Consider the following 17,947-nt stretch of genomic DNA (forward strand, 5'->3'; position numbering starts at 1 on the left):
AATAAATCGGATACAGCTTTTTAAAATCAAGTTGTGATATTTGCAAACCAGTGTCGACGTTTTGATCACGACCCATATATGACAGCAATCGATGGTACACACGTGCGATATGGTTGTCGCCGTAATTAAGCTGTATATCCTCGGATGGTTCCTGTTGTCCGTTTATTCTCAGCGAAACATCCCTGACTCCTAATTGATCAAATATCATATGGCTGCGTTCTTGATTACCCAATCGTTCCCTATTCTGTAGCGCTATGAATATATGACGCGGGGCTGAAACACCCTGTTTTGATGCCAAGTGCCATGTAAACGTATCGGCGACGTTATCCTCTTTAGCATCAGTTGTTACCGCTAGCCAACTCAACAACGATTTTCCTCCCTGTTCCATAAATGATAACAATCGTGCTTCCGTGGTAACTGATGGAGTCAGCACCGGCATCCACAATGCCATTTTAGTTAAAACGACTTTACCGGCAGCGACGCCAGCAGCACGCCATATTGCATTGTTATCATCGCCCCTTCGCGTTAGCGCGATTGTATGCTTAGCCCCATAGATAACTTTTCTGACATTTCTGCAGAATCCAAATATGTGATGGAGTGGAATCGCGCATGAAAACTGTCGGCGTGGTCTTTGCAACATCTCTACTCGTACTGCGAATCCTAGATTGTAATCATTGTTGATACTCTTTATAATATTGAAATTAGCGCCTGGTCTTGCTCTGCGGTCTGGGTTATTTGCTTCAGCCTGTGGGTCAACTGCGGTATCTCTTTCCGCCAGCACGTTAACGTACTGAAGATGATCAGCGTTATTAGTGGTGTCCTTCGCAAACATCATAGATGGGCCCGCCGATCTTGTATAATCATCCGAGTATCTCGCTAACCCAATTATCGTCGTTGCAACATCAACCTCGCGTTCTATTGATTCAATTTCTCGCCCGTCAATAAGATATCTGGTGCTCTCAAATAACGCCATGATACCGTTGTTGACGAAGCCAATTCGAACACGATCGTCATCTGCGTATGGTGCATTATCGGCAGCATTTGTCACGAGTTCTCCCTCAATTTCGATAAACGCTTCACACGGCAAAAAATATTTACTGGTATCTTGGACTTGAAGTTCAATTCGCGATCGTAGGTCAGGTTGCGCTGCATAATAAGAATAAAATTGATAATCACGGACAGAATCATCCCTGCGCACTGGGGCATCCATATCAAACGCGGGATCAGCGGTTCGCGCAAACATTTTATTATTATTCATGTCGGTGTTTTCAATTGAAATCCATCAACGTCGTTTTCGTCGTAGACCACTCCCCGCTATCGCGTTCATGAGCGCGTTGGTTGCCGCATCGGCGGATGACTGAGCCGCCAACGAGGGAGTCGTCGCCGCCAACGACTCTAGTTTTTCTTCCACGGCGTTATTTATTACTTTACTGACATTTGCAGGCATCACTGTCGTTGATGGCATCTGTTTTCTTTTTGAAAATCCCCTGGATTTCACCAACGACATTAGTTTGTCCCGCGCGGCTGAAAGCGCCTTTCCGGCAACATCTCCAATAGCGCTGATTCCCTTATCACGAATAACATCAATAGCCTTCATTCCTAATTGTTTGGCTAACGGCGCTACTTTTGGAGCCATTCTTGTAAATAACCCCGCAATGGTGCTACCGAGACCATCTCCATAGTACGCGCGGTAAACAGGCAATCGCGAGTTTACCACGTAGACGAGTACTGGTTTATCGTGGTTGTAATGTATAATCATCTTTATTATAAAAACACCGGTTTTCCAATTAGTGATTGATCCCCCCCCCCTTTCCCACCGCCGTGTGGAAAACCGGAATAAATTTTGTCAAAATTTCCTTGGGTTTTTGCCCTCGATAAAAATCCGGTTTTTTTCTGGTTTTTTCTTGATTTTTGGTCGTTTTTTGTTGCCTATAGTCGTTTTTTTTTTCGATTTTTCAGCAAAAACATCGATTTTCTCTAAATGATTTCCTGGGGTTTTTGCCCTCAAAAAATTGCCAAAAACGACCAAAAACGACAATTTTATAATTTTTTAATCATCCACTAACTCGTCTATGAGCGTTCGATACGCACTAATGTCCATGATACCGCCCGTAAATAACCGCTTGCAAATATCAGCGGCCTCATTGATTATTTCCGGAGAGTTATTTCCGGCTCGTTTTCCTCCAATTAGTACCTCTAGCCGTGATATATCACTGAGAACACTGTTAGGACAGGTAACGCCGTAGGATTCTTTACCAACAGAGTATCCTTTTCCTTTTTTTAGTTTTACCCTTTTTTCAACTTCTTTGTGGAATGCGTCGTAATCGGGATTACCACGATGTGGTAATGCATTCTCGTGTTTACTCGCTAAATACACTATTCTTGTCCAATCCTTTAACGTCTTCATATTTTTCTCGTAACCGCTATTGATATGCTCCTTATCTCGTATGCTCTTAGCAAAATTAGAGGCAGTAAAATCAACTAATTCTTCCCTGCTGCTGAAGCCTCTAATTTGATCTATTGTGCTCTTCTTGAGTACATTACGGGGTATATTCCCCCTTTTCTCTTTTTCTTCCGGTATTTCTTCCGGTATTTCTTCCGGTATTTCTTCTTCTGGTTCTCTTGCGGTAGCACCTAGTTCTTCTTAGTCGGCCATTGTAACATAAGGTTCTTGTGGGTCCATTATAGCGAGTGGTGGTGGCCTCAAAGACCTCTTCGTTTGTTCGGTCTGAGCCGCTATCTTTTCAAGTACGCCAAGCAGTGACGCCTTTTTCTTTCTTTCTTCGTCGGGAATATCCCCGTATATCGCTGTTTTTACGTCTTTGGTTGCACTCGTTATCGGAGCAAAGAGTTGTTCGCTTCCAACAGTAAAATCGGTTTGTAGTTGCTGCCGCGTTTGAAGTTGTTCTCGGACCCTGTCTCGTAACGGTATGAACTTTTTAAGCGCCGCTAGCCGCTCTCTGGCTAGCCGAGTAGTAAGTGATTTGCCTACCATTATTGCAATTGCTCCGCAATTTCTAATTTCCCGCCGAGTGTACCATCGGGGGCTACGTCTATAATCCTTCTAATGTTTTTGATCTTGCTAGAAATCTCCCGGCGTCGTTCATAAACACGTCCAAGTTTTTTCGTATTATTTCAACGGCAGTGAATAGTCCAATGAATGCATTTGCGTCATTGTGGTACAAGTTTTCATTAATCGTATGTTGTAATCGTTTTATAAAAAAGTACTCGCGGGCCAGGGTAAAACGCCCCCGTTTCGATTGTTCGTTAATAATCTCATAATCGGATAATATTTTTTCGCTGTCGAGACCATCAGATAATTCAATTCCTTGATTTTTTAATTTTGAAATCTCGGCTAATATATTATTGATGTCTTCGATATTCATTATTCTTATAAAACATCTTGTTTTTAAATATAAAAAAATTGAAAGCCCGCGCAGTGTGCTAATTCGTCAGCGCCATAGGCGCCGGTGGCCTTATTTCTGTTATATATGAAAATCGAATTCTGTGCCCAGTCTTTTTTGAGATCGCTGAATTCTGTATTCCTTTTGCAACAAATCGTACTGAGGTTATACAAATGTCGAAATATTTTCCTGCCGCATTCATGGAGTGAAATGTTTTTTCTTCGTGCGTTGATGTATCAAACGATTTTACACCCCTTGCTTGCTTTGAGCACTTACCAGTTTGGCCTTTTTTACTGTTTTCACTCTGAGAGATGGCTTGCAGATTACACAGTCTGTTATTTTGAGGGCATCCATCAATATGATCAATAACGAGACCGTCCTCGATTGGTCCGTTAAACGCTTCATATACCACCCTGTGAACAAGATAAATTTTCCCTCCAGCATTAAATATCAAATACCCCTGATTATTTTTCCATCCAACCGGCTTCTTCAGTCTACAATTTCTAACAACACCGTCGCGAGATGCCTCGTAATTAACGAGCACAGGATGCGGCTGAAATTCTTGGTCCATTTGTATAATAATACTACTTGTCTAATTCATTATTTGGTTTAATTATAAATCTTTCAACGTAGTCCTGAGGAGTTTTGATGACGAAGTCGGCGGTGGGGTCAATGACGGCGTTTTTAATTCGCTTGTCATAATAGCGTTTTAACTCTCTGTATCGCTTTCCGCCACAATTGATACACAACTGCGATTTTCCTCTTACACCGACGTGGCAAACCAAGCACGGGAGGGGGCCAAGAGAACCATTACGAACGCTTTGTAAATGATACCCGCAGAATTCACCTCTACATGATTTATTGCACGGGGTTGTCGACCCAATCATCAACCATTTGCATTTATTCATTATACTATATTCTTTCATTTAAATACTTGTTTTAATTATATGGATGAGTTCGAGAGATTAGCAGCAATTAAGCCCTGGAAAAATATTAAGTTCAATCTCGATAGAGTCCTCAAGGACGCACCAAAAGAGTTAATAAACGATAGAACCCTGTTGAGTAAAATACGCGATTGTATCAATGAATTCAAGCGTGATGGTGCATCTCATAGTTGGTCAACATTTCGAATTGATGGCGTTGTTGATGCTACCATGAACGACAACCGCGCAGCAACGATAATATCACAACTTGGCTCCAGCGAGTATTTCTTCAGAGTAAAATTCATTGTCCGGGTGGAATCAGGTAACTGGATCATACGTGATAAATTTGAACCAGTTCTCAGCGACAAGAAAACAGTCATTGTTAGCCGCGACTCCAAGCCGGGGTTGTTAACCGGAATTGACAGACCATACTATGAACGAGCGTATCCTGAAACAGCAGTTGTTTATGGAATATACCCGTTAAATAAGAAACCTGATATCGGAAAACTAGCGCCGATGAAACAGTCAAGGGGGATAAATTGTGTAGCAGAACGAATAATAGAGCATTTTACAAAGGCATGTCGAGGAAACAAACTGACTGATTTACGACGTAGCAAAATCAACCAGTGGGAGGAGACAGTGCGCGAGCGAGGAGCAACCATCAGCGACATAGCGAGATTAGAAACGTCGTTAAGATTTCCAATAACCGTTACAACGATAACCGGTGAAGTATTACACGAATCAAAGTATAAATCAAAGGGAACCCCAATTAAAATTATTGATCATAACGAACACGCGTGGACGCCCGCGATCACAGTGTTTCCACGGGATAGAACAGTAAAGTATATACCCGAAGAATTTATACAGGATAGTTTTCTCTCGGAGAGGAAACTATTTGATGCTATTGCTTGTTTGTGTAAAAACGACCCTGTATCAGTGTGGTTACTTCGCAGCGCTGAAAACGATGCGTATACCTTTGATCAGTTTGTAAGACCAAACGGTGAATTATATCGCACTGAAGCGTTTCACAATAAGATGAAAAAAACCGCCATGGAATTTGAAGAGCATGATGAACAACTGCTAACAAATTGTTTTACGATTCCATCGGTTGCGGCTCATGTTGCAGCAAAGAAAAATGCGTGGAGTCCAACGCGCAAGGAATTTCTACCGGATGTACAATCCAGTTGTTTGGAATACTATTACGGTGGACTATGGAACACTGAATACAGCCGCGACGCTATGATTTCCGTTGATATGGTTGCCTGTTATCCAGCGAGTTTTCTCGGGTATGGATCCGCCGCTGAGTATTTCAAACGATTTGGACACCCCAGACATGAAATGACTCGTGTTGCTATTAATGGACCACTGCCTGATTTTGATTTAACCGGATTCGCTCGCGTAGTATCATTTGAGTTCGCGGCAGGACTTCATCGCTGTTGCTATATTTGGATCGGTAGACACATGGCTGAAAAGAAGTGGCTGCCAATAGCGCTGCTACGGTATATGATTGATTGTAAAATGCTAGTTTCGTTGATTGTCAGTGACGCGATTATATCATACCGAGCGCAGACTGAAGTCTGGTTACCAGAACCGGAGCGTCTAGATAGCATAATTGACGAGTCCAGAAAACACATCGATGCCGACGAGGAATATATCGTCGAATGGTCCAGGAGGATATTCAACCAACGAAACCGCGAGGCAAAAGATCTCGGTAGAAGAATAATCGGTAAGTTCACACAAGGTGGAAAAAACTGCGACTACAAACGATATTGCTCACGGCTGATTATAGATGACGCAGAATATGATTTCGCAATCAAGGACGCAGTGGCGAAAAATAGATACGTGAACTGCGAAACAGCTTTCTTGTCCAATGGAACAAGGTTGGGTACAGTTGTTACCTACAGCGATGGAGACAGCCCGGCATACCCGCATTTGAGGGCGTCTATGCTGGGTTATGCTTGCATAAATTTATTCTCGATGATAAATAGATTTCCCGACACCGCGGTTAGAGTAGCCGTTGATTCATTTTATATAGACGTAAAGTATAAGGGAAACATAGCCGAGTTTACTAGTCCGGACGAGAGTTGGGGTACATGGAGAATTAAAAATGAAATACGACGCGATTATTCCCCGTCAGCAGATGTCACCGTTGAAAACAATTACCTACGCGGTGATAAATTGTCAGAATGGTCTAATGCACCACCGTGTTCTGATCTAATTTGTAGACACAAAACAGTTTATTTAAGCGGCTGTGGCGGGTCAGGAAAGACGACTCGGGCAATTGAATTATTTCGAACGCGGGCAAGTATAATCGTGCTTACACCGACCCATAGACTAGCGCGAGAGATAAAACACCGAAATGTTGACGCCGTTACTTATCACAGCTTTTTTCGATACAGCGGCGGTGAGTGGACTCCTGATCGAATGGGCGAAAAATTTATTCCTGAGGTTATCATCTGGGATGAAATATGTACTGTTTCGTTAGATGTTTTACAAATGTTTCTTGATTGGTTGTTGCTCGCGAATACAGCGGTGATCATGTGTGGCGACCATGGTCAACCACCACCATTTGTCGGCGAGGGCCCACATGATTGGTTAAAGGGTTTTGTGGACTATTATGAAGAAACCGATACTGATTACCGAGCACTTGATGAACAACTGCGCGAGGTTAAAAAATTAATCAGATTACAGCCGGATAGAATTCAGTGTGAAATAATCCGCGAGGTGATTCCGGAAACGCCGTTAAATGAATTCTGGGAAACATGGAGACCAAACGATTTGATTGTAGCGAGTAGAAAGATAGTCAGAGACACACTTCAGCGGAAGTTGTTTACGTTGCATAAGGAAAAGTTTCCAACGCGTCCAGTGCCGTTATGTTATAGACCCGCGGATACACGGCGGCAGAACATTGAAGTTGAAATTCCAGGCCGGACAGAAAAACAAATTCTCGTGCTGAATGATATTGTGCTCGTTGATATCAGCGTCGTCGAGGACGCGCTACGTGCTGATAAATCCCCGTGGACGCTAGGATACGCAACAACAATACATTCCTCGCAGGGACTAACCATCACGGACACAATTGTTTGGATGGTTGATAATCGCATCGAATGGTCGAATCTAGTCTATCTTGCAGTGTCCCGAGTACGGAGGATAAATCAGCTTCGAAGAATTGTTATTGACGGAGTCAGTGACGGAGTCATCGATGCAAGCGTCATTGATAGAAAACTCTCGGGTTACCGCCAACAGGATAAAAAAAAACAGCGGCGTTTTGATATTGATGCCGAATTAATAATTGCGTTAGGACAACAACAGAATAATCACTGCGCGAGTTGTAATTGTATAATGAGTTGGCGCTATTCGGATAAAGACGCTCGCCAATTTACCGTGGACAGGATCGATAACAGTCTCGGTCATGTCAAAAACAATGTGAGATTGACCTGTCTTGAGTGCAATAGACGCAACGGCGCTAGTTAAGACCACGCGGGGGTAATTGAGTATCGTCAGGTATCACTTGTAGTTGCTCGCGTGTAAACCCCCGCTGTGGGGCAGTTGGATCCAGTCTATAGATCGGTGGTCTACCAGTTGATCGTGTTATCGTTGATATGTTATGTGTGGTAACACTCCAGATAGGATCAGTAGCTCTTTTTTTACCGCCTTCAAGCTCTCCTGGTTCATACAGATATCTAACAGTGACATCGCCGAGAATCGGCTTGGAAACGCTATCTATTTTTGATCTTCCGGGTATATACTCGTATTTAATCGCGTCGCTGGGCTTCATGTTGATTGCTCGGGTAATCTCGTTATTTAACGCTGCAATTACGCCTGGCAACCTTTTGACCCATTCACGAGATCGTTTTTCTTGGATGAATTCCTTCGCGTATTGATATCCAAATAACCGTTCAGCAAGAGTCCGATTGAATCGTTCAACAATTGCCTGATCACGATGTAGCGCAGTATGACCTCGTCGTACCGCGACGCTATGATGTTTCAGCGTTGATAAAACAGCGCCGCGAAATTCACTACCAGGATCAACTTGTAATAGATTTGGCCAGCGCAGAGGACCTCTTCGATAAATTCTTTCAAACGCACCGGCTACTTCAGTTGCTGACTTTGTTTTTAACGGCTCCGCTTGTTTGTATCGACTCGCAACATCAACTACGGTTAGCGCGTATTTGTAACCGTTGTCATGCGGCAGAAATAGTATATCAGCCTGATGAACTTCATTAGGTACGCTGACATCAAAGCGCGAGAAGTTGATTTGTTTAGGCGGTGGTAGATAAATTTGCCATATAGCCTGTTTGGATAACCAATTAGCCGCAGTGGCCCTCGTTACTTTTGCAGCGCTTGCAAGCTTACCAATTGCGGCCTTCCCCTTCCAGTATCCTCTCGGAGAATAATAGATGGATTCCATGTTGTTATTATAAACGCTAGCGTTTTCAATTACCAGCGCGAGAAGCTCCGCTTCCAATCATTAATTTACCTTTCATAGCCGATTTTACCAACCATGAGGCCAATTTTTCTTTGAAGGATTTATCAGGAATAGCATTTAGCGCGTGAATTAATTTTACGTCCGCGATATGACGCTGTTGCAGATCGCTACTTTTGTAAGCAACATCATGAGCATGACACGCCTTATCGATAGCGTTTATTGGATACTCACCGGGTTTGGGCTGATTTTGATCATCGAGTCTGATATCTAATCGCGTTCCGGGGCCACAGTAGCTATATCCTGGGAGGTGTTTTTCTCCTGGATACTTTGCCCACGGGGTTCCGGGGAGTTTTGATAACTTGGCTGCAATATCACCTCCTCGCTTTTTTTTAAAACATCTCCGGGTCTAATAGAAATAAATCTAAATTTATTTATACCGCATTGTACACACTTACCAGTAAGCGCCGATCTGTTATTTCTTGTTGTAACGGTTGTCATATCATTTGTGCCAGTACGCACTCTACACTTTACACAATATAGATCCATAATTTATGTATAGAGACATGAATATAATTGACTTTTCAGCGACTAAAACAAGAGAACCAGTTAAGCATGTTGCAGCGTTACCAAACTCGATCCGGATGATTATCATCGGACCATCTGGATCCGGCAAGACGCAATTGTTACTCAATTTAATAATAAGATGGATGAAGTGGGATAAGTTGTATTTGGTTGCTCCTAGCGTAGATGATCAACGATGCTACGAGGTGTTGAAAGATTTCAACGAGAATGCATCAGCGATCGCTAAAAAAAATGTCATCGAGTTTATTACAGATATCAATGATGCACCAGGTATTGATGATATTGATGGCGACGTTAACAATCTAGTCGTGTACGATGATGTTATGTTAGACAATCAAAAAAACCCAGCTAGGATATTTTCCAGAGGCAGGCATAAAAACACTGACGTGATATATGTCACTCAACGATACACTCAGATTCCAAAAGTAATCAGAGACAACTGTAATATTCTTGCTGTATTCAACGGCGTTGATACACACACGCTACGAAATATTTGGCAGACATGGTGCGGCGGTGACATGGACTTTAATGGTTTTCGAAACTTTTTTAGTCATGCTCAGTCGACCCCACATGGATTTGTAACGATAAATTTACATGATCCTCGGACACGATATCGTATCGGACTTGACCAAATATTCGGTTAAATTGTAAATAGCTACTTAGCAGCAGGGGGGACGATGACATCGACGCGGTCGTCGCGCTTTTTTACCGGACGCTGACGACGCTGGGATCGGCGCGCAGAAGGTATTAATTAAACCAAATGACGTCCGGACAATTGTCGATTTGGCCCCCTCGACGATGACAACGACGACGACGTCGTTTTTTTTTACCGGGCGCTGACGACACCGGATCCGCTGAGTGCAGAAAGTATTAATTAAGCCAAATGACGTTTGGACAAAATGTCCGATTCGCCCCCCCCCCCCTGCTGCTACTTCAGGCACAATGTGTAACACCTTTTAGCATGCTATGCAGATTAAGAGTTCGTGTATATTCCTTTGTGATAAATTACAACATTAGTATCTCTTGTTCCAGCAACAATAGCTGGAATAGCTCAGTTTGCAGATATCGGACTCGTACTCCAAGGGTCGCAGGTCTGATATTAAACTAGACCAGCCCAGGCCGGCTACCATGGTGTGTCCTTGGGAGATAGTCATAGCTGCCATTTTCCAAGACATGATATAGCTAAATAATGTATTAAAACTTTCGTTAACAAACCATTTGACTATTTGTTCTATGAATTCCGCTGACACACATACGTCTTTAAGTTCTGATTTCAATCGATTGATCTATCAGAAACTGTCAATTACTAGCACGGTTTATCAGTGAAGCAATGGAGCGACGACCAATCAGACTACGAGTCAACAGACAAGAGTTACGTACTTACCCTTGTACGGTTTGTTTGCCAGAGTCCTCGCTGACTGAACTCAGAAACCTGACATTTTTGCTCATATGACCTGTATAAATTCATCATGCTATACCTTTCCTTTTTACGCAAATTTTAATGAATGTTATGTAATGAACCAACAATGCTACTAAACAGTGTATGCGAATTTTCGAACCTCTTTTTCTTTCAGTTTTAAGAAGTTCGTTTACTAAAGAGAACGCGGAGCAATTTAAGTAGCTCATTATCTTTTACCCCATCAAAAGCTAATTCTCTGGACATCGTACAGTGTCTACGCAGTAGTCACGAGAATGTGTACATTATTTGCTACTCATCAGATAATGCCGCAGATTTGAATTTAGCTTCTATGTACACAGCAAGAACTAAATTGTAATACTTTGATGAGTTGTAGATAAGCATAAGCAGTTTAATTCACGAAATTATTTGATGATTTTTAATACATGAAAGCATAACAAGTGTTAAGAAAAGACGCAATTAGATACGTTATTCCAGAGTATATTGGCAAATCAACTTTTCTAATAAGCATTGTGAACTACCTGTATATTGATATTTACATTTGAACAATATTTATTTTTTATTCTTTAATAAATATTGTAGTTACACAACCTAACAAACTATGTGAATAGTTTACACAATTCTTGGATCAGCGTCACTATTGTAGAAAATTAGCTTACCTCAGGACGTAGCAACATATTTAGGCGTACACTGAAGACGCTAACAACATATTTAGGTGTACACTGAAGACGCTAACAACATATTTAGGTCTACACCTACTACACTAATATTATGTTTAAGCGTACACTTTTTCGTGGAGTGATATACGTCGTTATCTGAATAATTGTTTAAAGGCCTAATTCTACGTGGTTGCAGCATAATAAAGTTGTCAGACGATATGTTTCCAGATGCAAATATTCATTTTACGTTCCGCCATCCGTAAGAAATTGCCTCAGATTTGATACCTAAAGCTGTCTAATGGGTTTGTCATAACTGTTTACAGATCACTGAAGCATTGTTTTTCATTATGAAAGTAAAAACCGAACTAGTAATCACTGTTTGACCTTTACGATCTTTAATTATCTCTTCTACTTGCCTAATTAGTCATGAATGACTTAACATAAATAAGAATTTTCATTGACTCTTGTGCGTCTGTATTATGATCCTGACATTTTCAAGTCTTGCTCTTACGTCCTTAATTTCATTGTGCGACATAAAATTAAACAATCAATTGTTTTGTATTGCAAACAGTGAAGAAAGCTACTCATTAAACTTGGCAATGTTACAAGAGTAACGAGATAGTCCTATATATTTAGACACTAGCAGGGCATGCTCGACTCTTAATATTATTGACTAACGTGGTTCAAATTCCAGGACAGTTGGGCAAACTAAACTTACTATGCAAAACTATAACTTTCGTATTAAGACTTACTGTGACCATGATCTCAAACCATTCGACTCCGGAACCTAAAGGTTGCGTTATTACGTTAATTGTAAGCCACACACAAAACAACGTTATTCTGCAAGACCCATTTTCTCTGAGCCACAGTGACTTTGGCCTTTGATCTGTTGATCCAATTCTTTGAGCCACATTGACTTTGGCCTTTGATCTGTTGATCCAAAAATTCAAAAGCCTCATTCATTCCTTAAGTGGAAGCCTTCTTTATCCTTTGGTCAAAGTACCTTGGTTAGAACTATAGTTATAATGCAAACAACGTTGTTCTTCATTCTTTGGTCAAAGTACCTTGGTTAGAACTATAGTCATAATGCAAACAACGTTGTTCTTCATTCTTTGGTCAAAGTACCTTGGTTAGAACTATAGTTATAATGCAAACAACGTTGTTCTTCATTCTTTGGTCAAAGTACCTTGGTTAGAACTATAGTTATAATGCAAACAACGTTGTTCTTCATTCTTTGGTCAAAGTACCTTGGTTAGAACTATAGTTATAATGCAAACAACGTTGTTCTTCATTCTTTGGTCACAGTACCTTGGTTAGAACTATAGTTATAATGCAAACAACTTTGTTCTTCATTCAGCAACAATTACATTTTTAAATAAAAACAAAACAAATCTTGCCCAACGCATAAGTCATATACATACATTTACTGAATGTAGTTGTTCGAAAACTCAAAAATAATTCTGCTTAAACCGTTTTGTTTCTTACTGTAACAGTTATCTGACCTTTTGAATTGTTTATCTTAATTTTTATAGGTTTCTTCCTTATCCCAAGAGCAAGCCACACACAACGTTTGGTCATGATATATGATGCAGAACTAATGTCACTGTGTTGATCTTTCTCAAAAACAGCGACCTTGTCATTTGATCTTTTGAACCTAAGATACGCATATTCCTTTTTATCTTAAACTCAACAAGTTTGGTTTAGATATATGATCTATTTTTAATGTTAGAATACGAAAACAATTTGTCTTCTTTCAGTCACCTTTAATTAGTTGCCCCAAATTTTATAGACTTTTTTTCTTGCCAAATGCAAGTGGGCACCATATTTAGGTTCAATCATGTGATGGATAACTAATGTTAGTGCGCGGAAGCCACTTTCTTATTCTTTTAACCACAATGACATTGATCTTTGACCCCCCCCCCCCTGCAGGCACACACACACACACACACACACATTGGTAGACTTCTTCCTTATCATAAGTTCAAGAAATCCATAGAGTTTGGTGACTGTAGAGTGTCGTGAACTCTAGTTATTGTCCTGAAACGAAATTGTAACAGACGTACGGATGGACGGAAACATCGTAAAATGATATGCATAGAAAAACACAAAAGGGTTAGCTTAAGATAAAAACTAATTCCATTTACAAGTTTCTTTCGAAGCATGAACAAAAGTCAAGACATCTACAAAAAGTATCGGGTACAATATTATAGAACACTACTTCCATTAAAATTTGAAACTAACTTTTTACAGTAAATTTAGATCCTGTATCATGAATTGATCACATTGTTAAATGAATGATATAACCATCTACTGTTTTACCCGTCATCTTAATATGATCTTGAAGTTGGATTACGAGTTTTAATTAATGTATATACAAATAGAGTGTGTATAAATGTTTATAAGGACCATATGGAAGATTAGTTGTTAATGTTAAATATGTTATCCCCATGAAATAAAGATATTATTATTATTAATGTTATTTTTAGTATTGGGGGCCCCGAGTGGCCGAGTGGTCTAAAGCGCTCTCCGTCACGGATCACTGCCATCTCACCTCTGTCTGCGTGGGTTCGAGTCTCGGGCTCGGCCAATGTGGATATGTGAGAAAGCTTGCCGGTAGCTTCTCGCGGGTCGGTGGTTCTTTCCGGGGTTTTCCCGGGTTCTTCCTCCACCATTAATACTGGCCGCCATGTATAGCCTATCTTGTGCTGAAAAATGGCGTTAAACCCTATAACAACAATATAACAACATTTTTAGTATTATTGTTATTAGTGTTGCTGTTGTTAAAACTCGCTTAAAAGTTAATAAATTAGAAGGGCAGATCTGTAGTACAATTCGAATAGGTATAGCCTGCATGGAACCTCTCTGCTAATTGTTCAAACATACGCTCCTAATATTAATCTGATTCACCCAAAGTAGCCTCGATAAAATAATTTTTTTTTATTTTCAATTTGTTGACAAAGGCTTTAACAGTGATTTGAATTTGTGAACTTGAAACGTAAATAGACTTCAGAATGAATTCCTTCTAAACTGGCTCATGTTCTAAGGAATAAATAATAATGTGTGACTGTCCAATGCAATTAATTATAAGGTACAGATCTGACAGAAGTCATTTTCAAATAAGATGTCAGTGTGTCGTGTCAATTAAACGCAAACCAGATTGTTCACTAACCATAGTGGATATTCGACAGTATAAAAAGGTGACAGAAACAGCATAGATTTCTTTATATCTTTGAAGTTAATAAAGGGACAGGTTTACAAAAGGATTCAGTTAAATTCCCACCAAGAACTAGATTTTGACGCTAATATTTTACAGGAGTCTATTCGGCTGTACGTCATCCCAAGTTTTTATTTAAGGCCGTCACTTTTTCAACATGGATGGGTTTCCCCAAACATGTTATGTATGAATCTAAAACGGTCATCTGTCTATGGTCATTGGTTGCTGTGTTTTCTTTGCTTATTGTTTGTTTGTTTGCTTTTTTATTCTCATATGTGTTTATGCGCACGTTTTTTTTCTTTTCTTTCTTCTTCTCTTCATTACATTAAGGAAGACCATATGTGATAAATCCGTGCAATCAAAATAATTCAACATATGATCTGCACACATTAGTGTTATATTACGAAAGTAATATAAAAGGCAAGGCTTTTGTGAAATGTATTCCCCTCATCTTAAATAAAGTTACCCTGGGAAAGTTCATGCAGTATGTAGAGATTAGGCCTATGGTAAAACGAGTTTTAGTGAGCAGCTCTCTCGATAATCTCACTTTTTGGGGATAATACATCGCTTTTAAAGGCTTAATTCCGAAACGGAATGGTAGGCATGAAAGTAATACCTTTTCTTACACAAAATCCACGATTGCTTAAATGGATTGACCCTTATTATACACTCGTGTCAAGCAAGGCTTGAAAATATATTACATATAGGCTGATCTCGTGAGATATGTGTTGGAGGCTAATATGTCCACACTCAGGCACGTCAATTCCGTTACGGAGTAACCATCCCCATCGGGAGCCAAGTTCGGACTGATCTGTGTTTAAGTATTCCTCCTATAATGGTGGAGTCTTAGTCTAGGTCTTAAAATTAGTCATTCGATAGTATGAAAAAGGTGACCAAACTTTGTTGAGCGAAAATTGCTTATCTCAAAAATATATACACGTTACAACTTTGGTGTTATAACATTATTTTTTGTGTTGTTTTTCTTGGTTTCAACGGCACGTTATTGGTGAGATCATGCGCAAGGAAATGAGAGCTAAGTTCCTTTCACACGGACAAACCAAGACAGTCGACTCAGTCTGACCTAGGCAGGTATCGAACCCGTGACGCCTAGATTACGATTCCGACGCTCTTCCAACTGAGATACAGTGGCTCCCCCCATAACAATGCGAGAAAGAGTGTTTAACATAGAGCCTGGTCACAGCCTGTACTAAAAGTAATGTTGTTGTTGTTGTGGGGTTTAACGCCATTTTTCAGCACAAGATAGGCTATACATGGCGGCCAGTATTAATGGTGGAGGAAAAACCCGGAAAGAACCACCGACCCACAAGAAGCTACTGGCAAGCATTCTCACATACCCACATTGGCTGAATCTGAGACTCGAACCCACGCAGACAGAGGTGAGATGGCAGTGATCCGTAACGGAGAGCGCTTTAGACCACTCGGCCACTCGGGGCCCCCCAAAAATGTAATATTGAACAAACCGTACAAGGGAGGTAACAGTAACTATGTGTATGTGTGAGACACCTTTATGCTATGATTAATATGCATATAAAGTTCGGTCTGAAAAGGTGTTTGTGTATTGAAATGAGAGTTATTGACTGTGCAGAAAGAAAGTATCGATAGACAAAGGCACAAATAGGAAAGTGGAAATACACACTTGTACTTATATCGCTCGTGTCTGGCAATGGAGACTTAGTTAAAAAGTAACACACCGAAGGGAGATCTTTCAAAAATAAAACTGATGTAAAGCATCAAGAATATAAATAATATTGCTGCTATTATTACGAGTGTATTAGCGCCACATGCAGATGCTAGAATCAGAAAATGTATCATAGGAAGCATTGAAATAAGATTAAAGCAATGCAAGCATCAGTAGAATAAATGTTCTTAAATTATTATGAAGGTATATAATTCCACAATTAAATTTATACCTACTCACCAAATCCTGGGATCAAAAAATTTAGTATGCAACATATGACGGCAAGTGGCATCGGTAAAGCCGGAACTACATATCGTTCATCTTTAGGATCGTCACTTGACGTCTGCTGTATATGCCCATTGCGTTCATGTTGGCGTCGCTGCTGTTGCTGCTGCTGCTGGTTCAGTGACCTTGGCCTAATTGAATGATGATGGTTGCCTCCACTGCCATCGTCGCGACCATGATGACGTTGCTGTTCGTGATTTCGCGACCTGTTACTTTGAAGTCTTGGATCATGGCTTTGATCTCTAGATCTATGACCGCTCGATCCTTCCGTGGATGACATGTCTTTAACGACACGGTTCCAACGTGTCTATGCCCCCTAGTAACGTATGCCTTATATTGATAACGACAATATACCCATTTTACATATTGGAGTAGGAGCGGGGAGGACTGTTCAAAACTCAAAACCCGGCAGTATTTGCAGCACGTAGATTGGAAATATCCCCCCAAAACCTAGCCTTCCATTTGGTTACAAGTAAGTTAGACACAAAGTAATCTGCCATATATGAATACCAATGGCTAAATTCATTTCCAAACAATTCATGAACTAATGAGTTGTTCCTCTCCACGACGTGGAAGCTAATTTATCCTAATATGGCGTACAACTTGTTCTAAACTTTAGCTTGCATATGAACAAACGTGAGTTGTCAGGTAAGTTAAAAGACTACCAGTGCAAAGGTGTTATCCGTAAGCGTTAAAGCCTGAAGATGAATTAGCGACATTGAAAAGAATGTCAATGCAGTTCGAACAAACATCTGTTTAAATGGTTGGTGGTTTTCTATTCATGTCGCCAAGTTTACCTGCATATCTATTTCTCTTATATATATATATATATATATATATATATAAAGCCAAGTTCGTGCATTCATTCGGAATGGAGACCAATATAGACAGGGTGTATTATTGACACGAGTCGCAGTAAAAGGAAAAAGGATGAGAAGGAGTTTCTCTCATATTAGATTAGAATGAAGACTTGTGTATAGCTCTATCTTACTGAGGGGAAGGGAAGACTCACGTTTGCGACATAAACGCAGTTTATATCGCTTTTCTTTTTCTTTTTCCTTTAAAACCCAGTCCACCACAACACTTATTTATTCTACTAATTTAGTAAATTGATCACATCGTTATTACATATGGAAGATTTGAACTCACAGTACTCTGATAAAGATTAATTTCTTTGTTTTTTAATTAGAAATATAGGTTGAATAGCACGTGATAGGACAATAAACCCAATGCATTAAATTTGGTCATGTCATAATCTCGCAAACTGTTTGCTTTAACTCGCTTTTGAGCATGTACATTGTTATCGTGCTTATTTTATATTTGATCTACAGGGGC

The 17,947-nt window shown here is 40.3% G+C and overlaps 1 protein-coding gene across 1 annotated transcript in view; it reads right to left on the reverse strand.

The window, feature by feature from the left end:
• The window catches only part of LOC149787519 (uncharacterized), a 56,555-nt gene extending 39,260 nt beyond the window's left edge, over positions 1-17,295 (reverse strand). Inside the window, exon 1 of the mRNA XM_089973646.1 lies at positions 16,568-17,295. Coding sequence (XP_089829772.1) covers positions 16,568-16,892 — 325 coding nt within the window. The 5' untranslated portion in view covers positions 16,893-17,295. The remainder of the gene's footprint in view (positions 1-16,567) is intronic.
• Positions 17,296-17,947: the final 652 nt, after the last annotated feature.

This window comes from Sinohyriopsis cumingii, chromosome 11, assembly GCF_028554795.1.
Source record: "Sinohyriopsis cumingii isolate HCF-2022 chromosome 11, ASM2855479v2, whole genome shotgun sequence".
Classification (NCBI taxonomy): Eukaryota; Metazoa; Mollusca; class Bivalvia; order Unionida; family Unionidae; genus Sinohyriopsis; species Sinohyriopsis cumingii.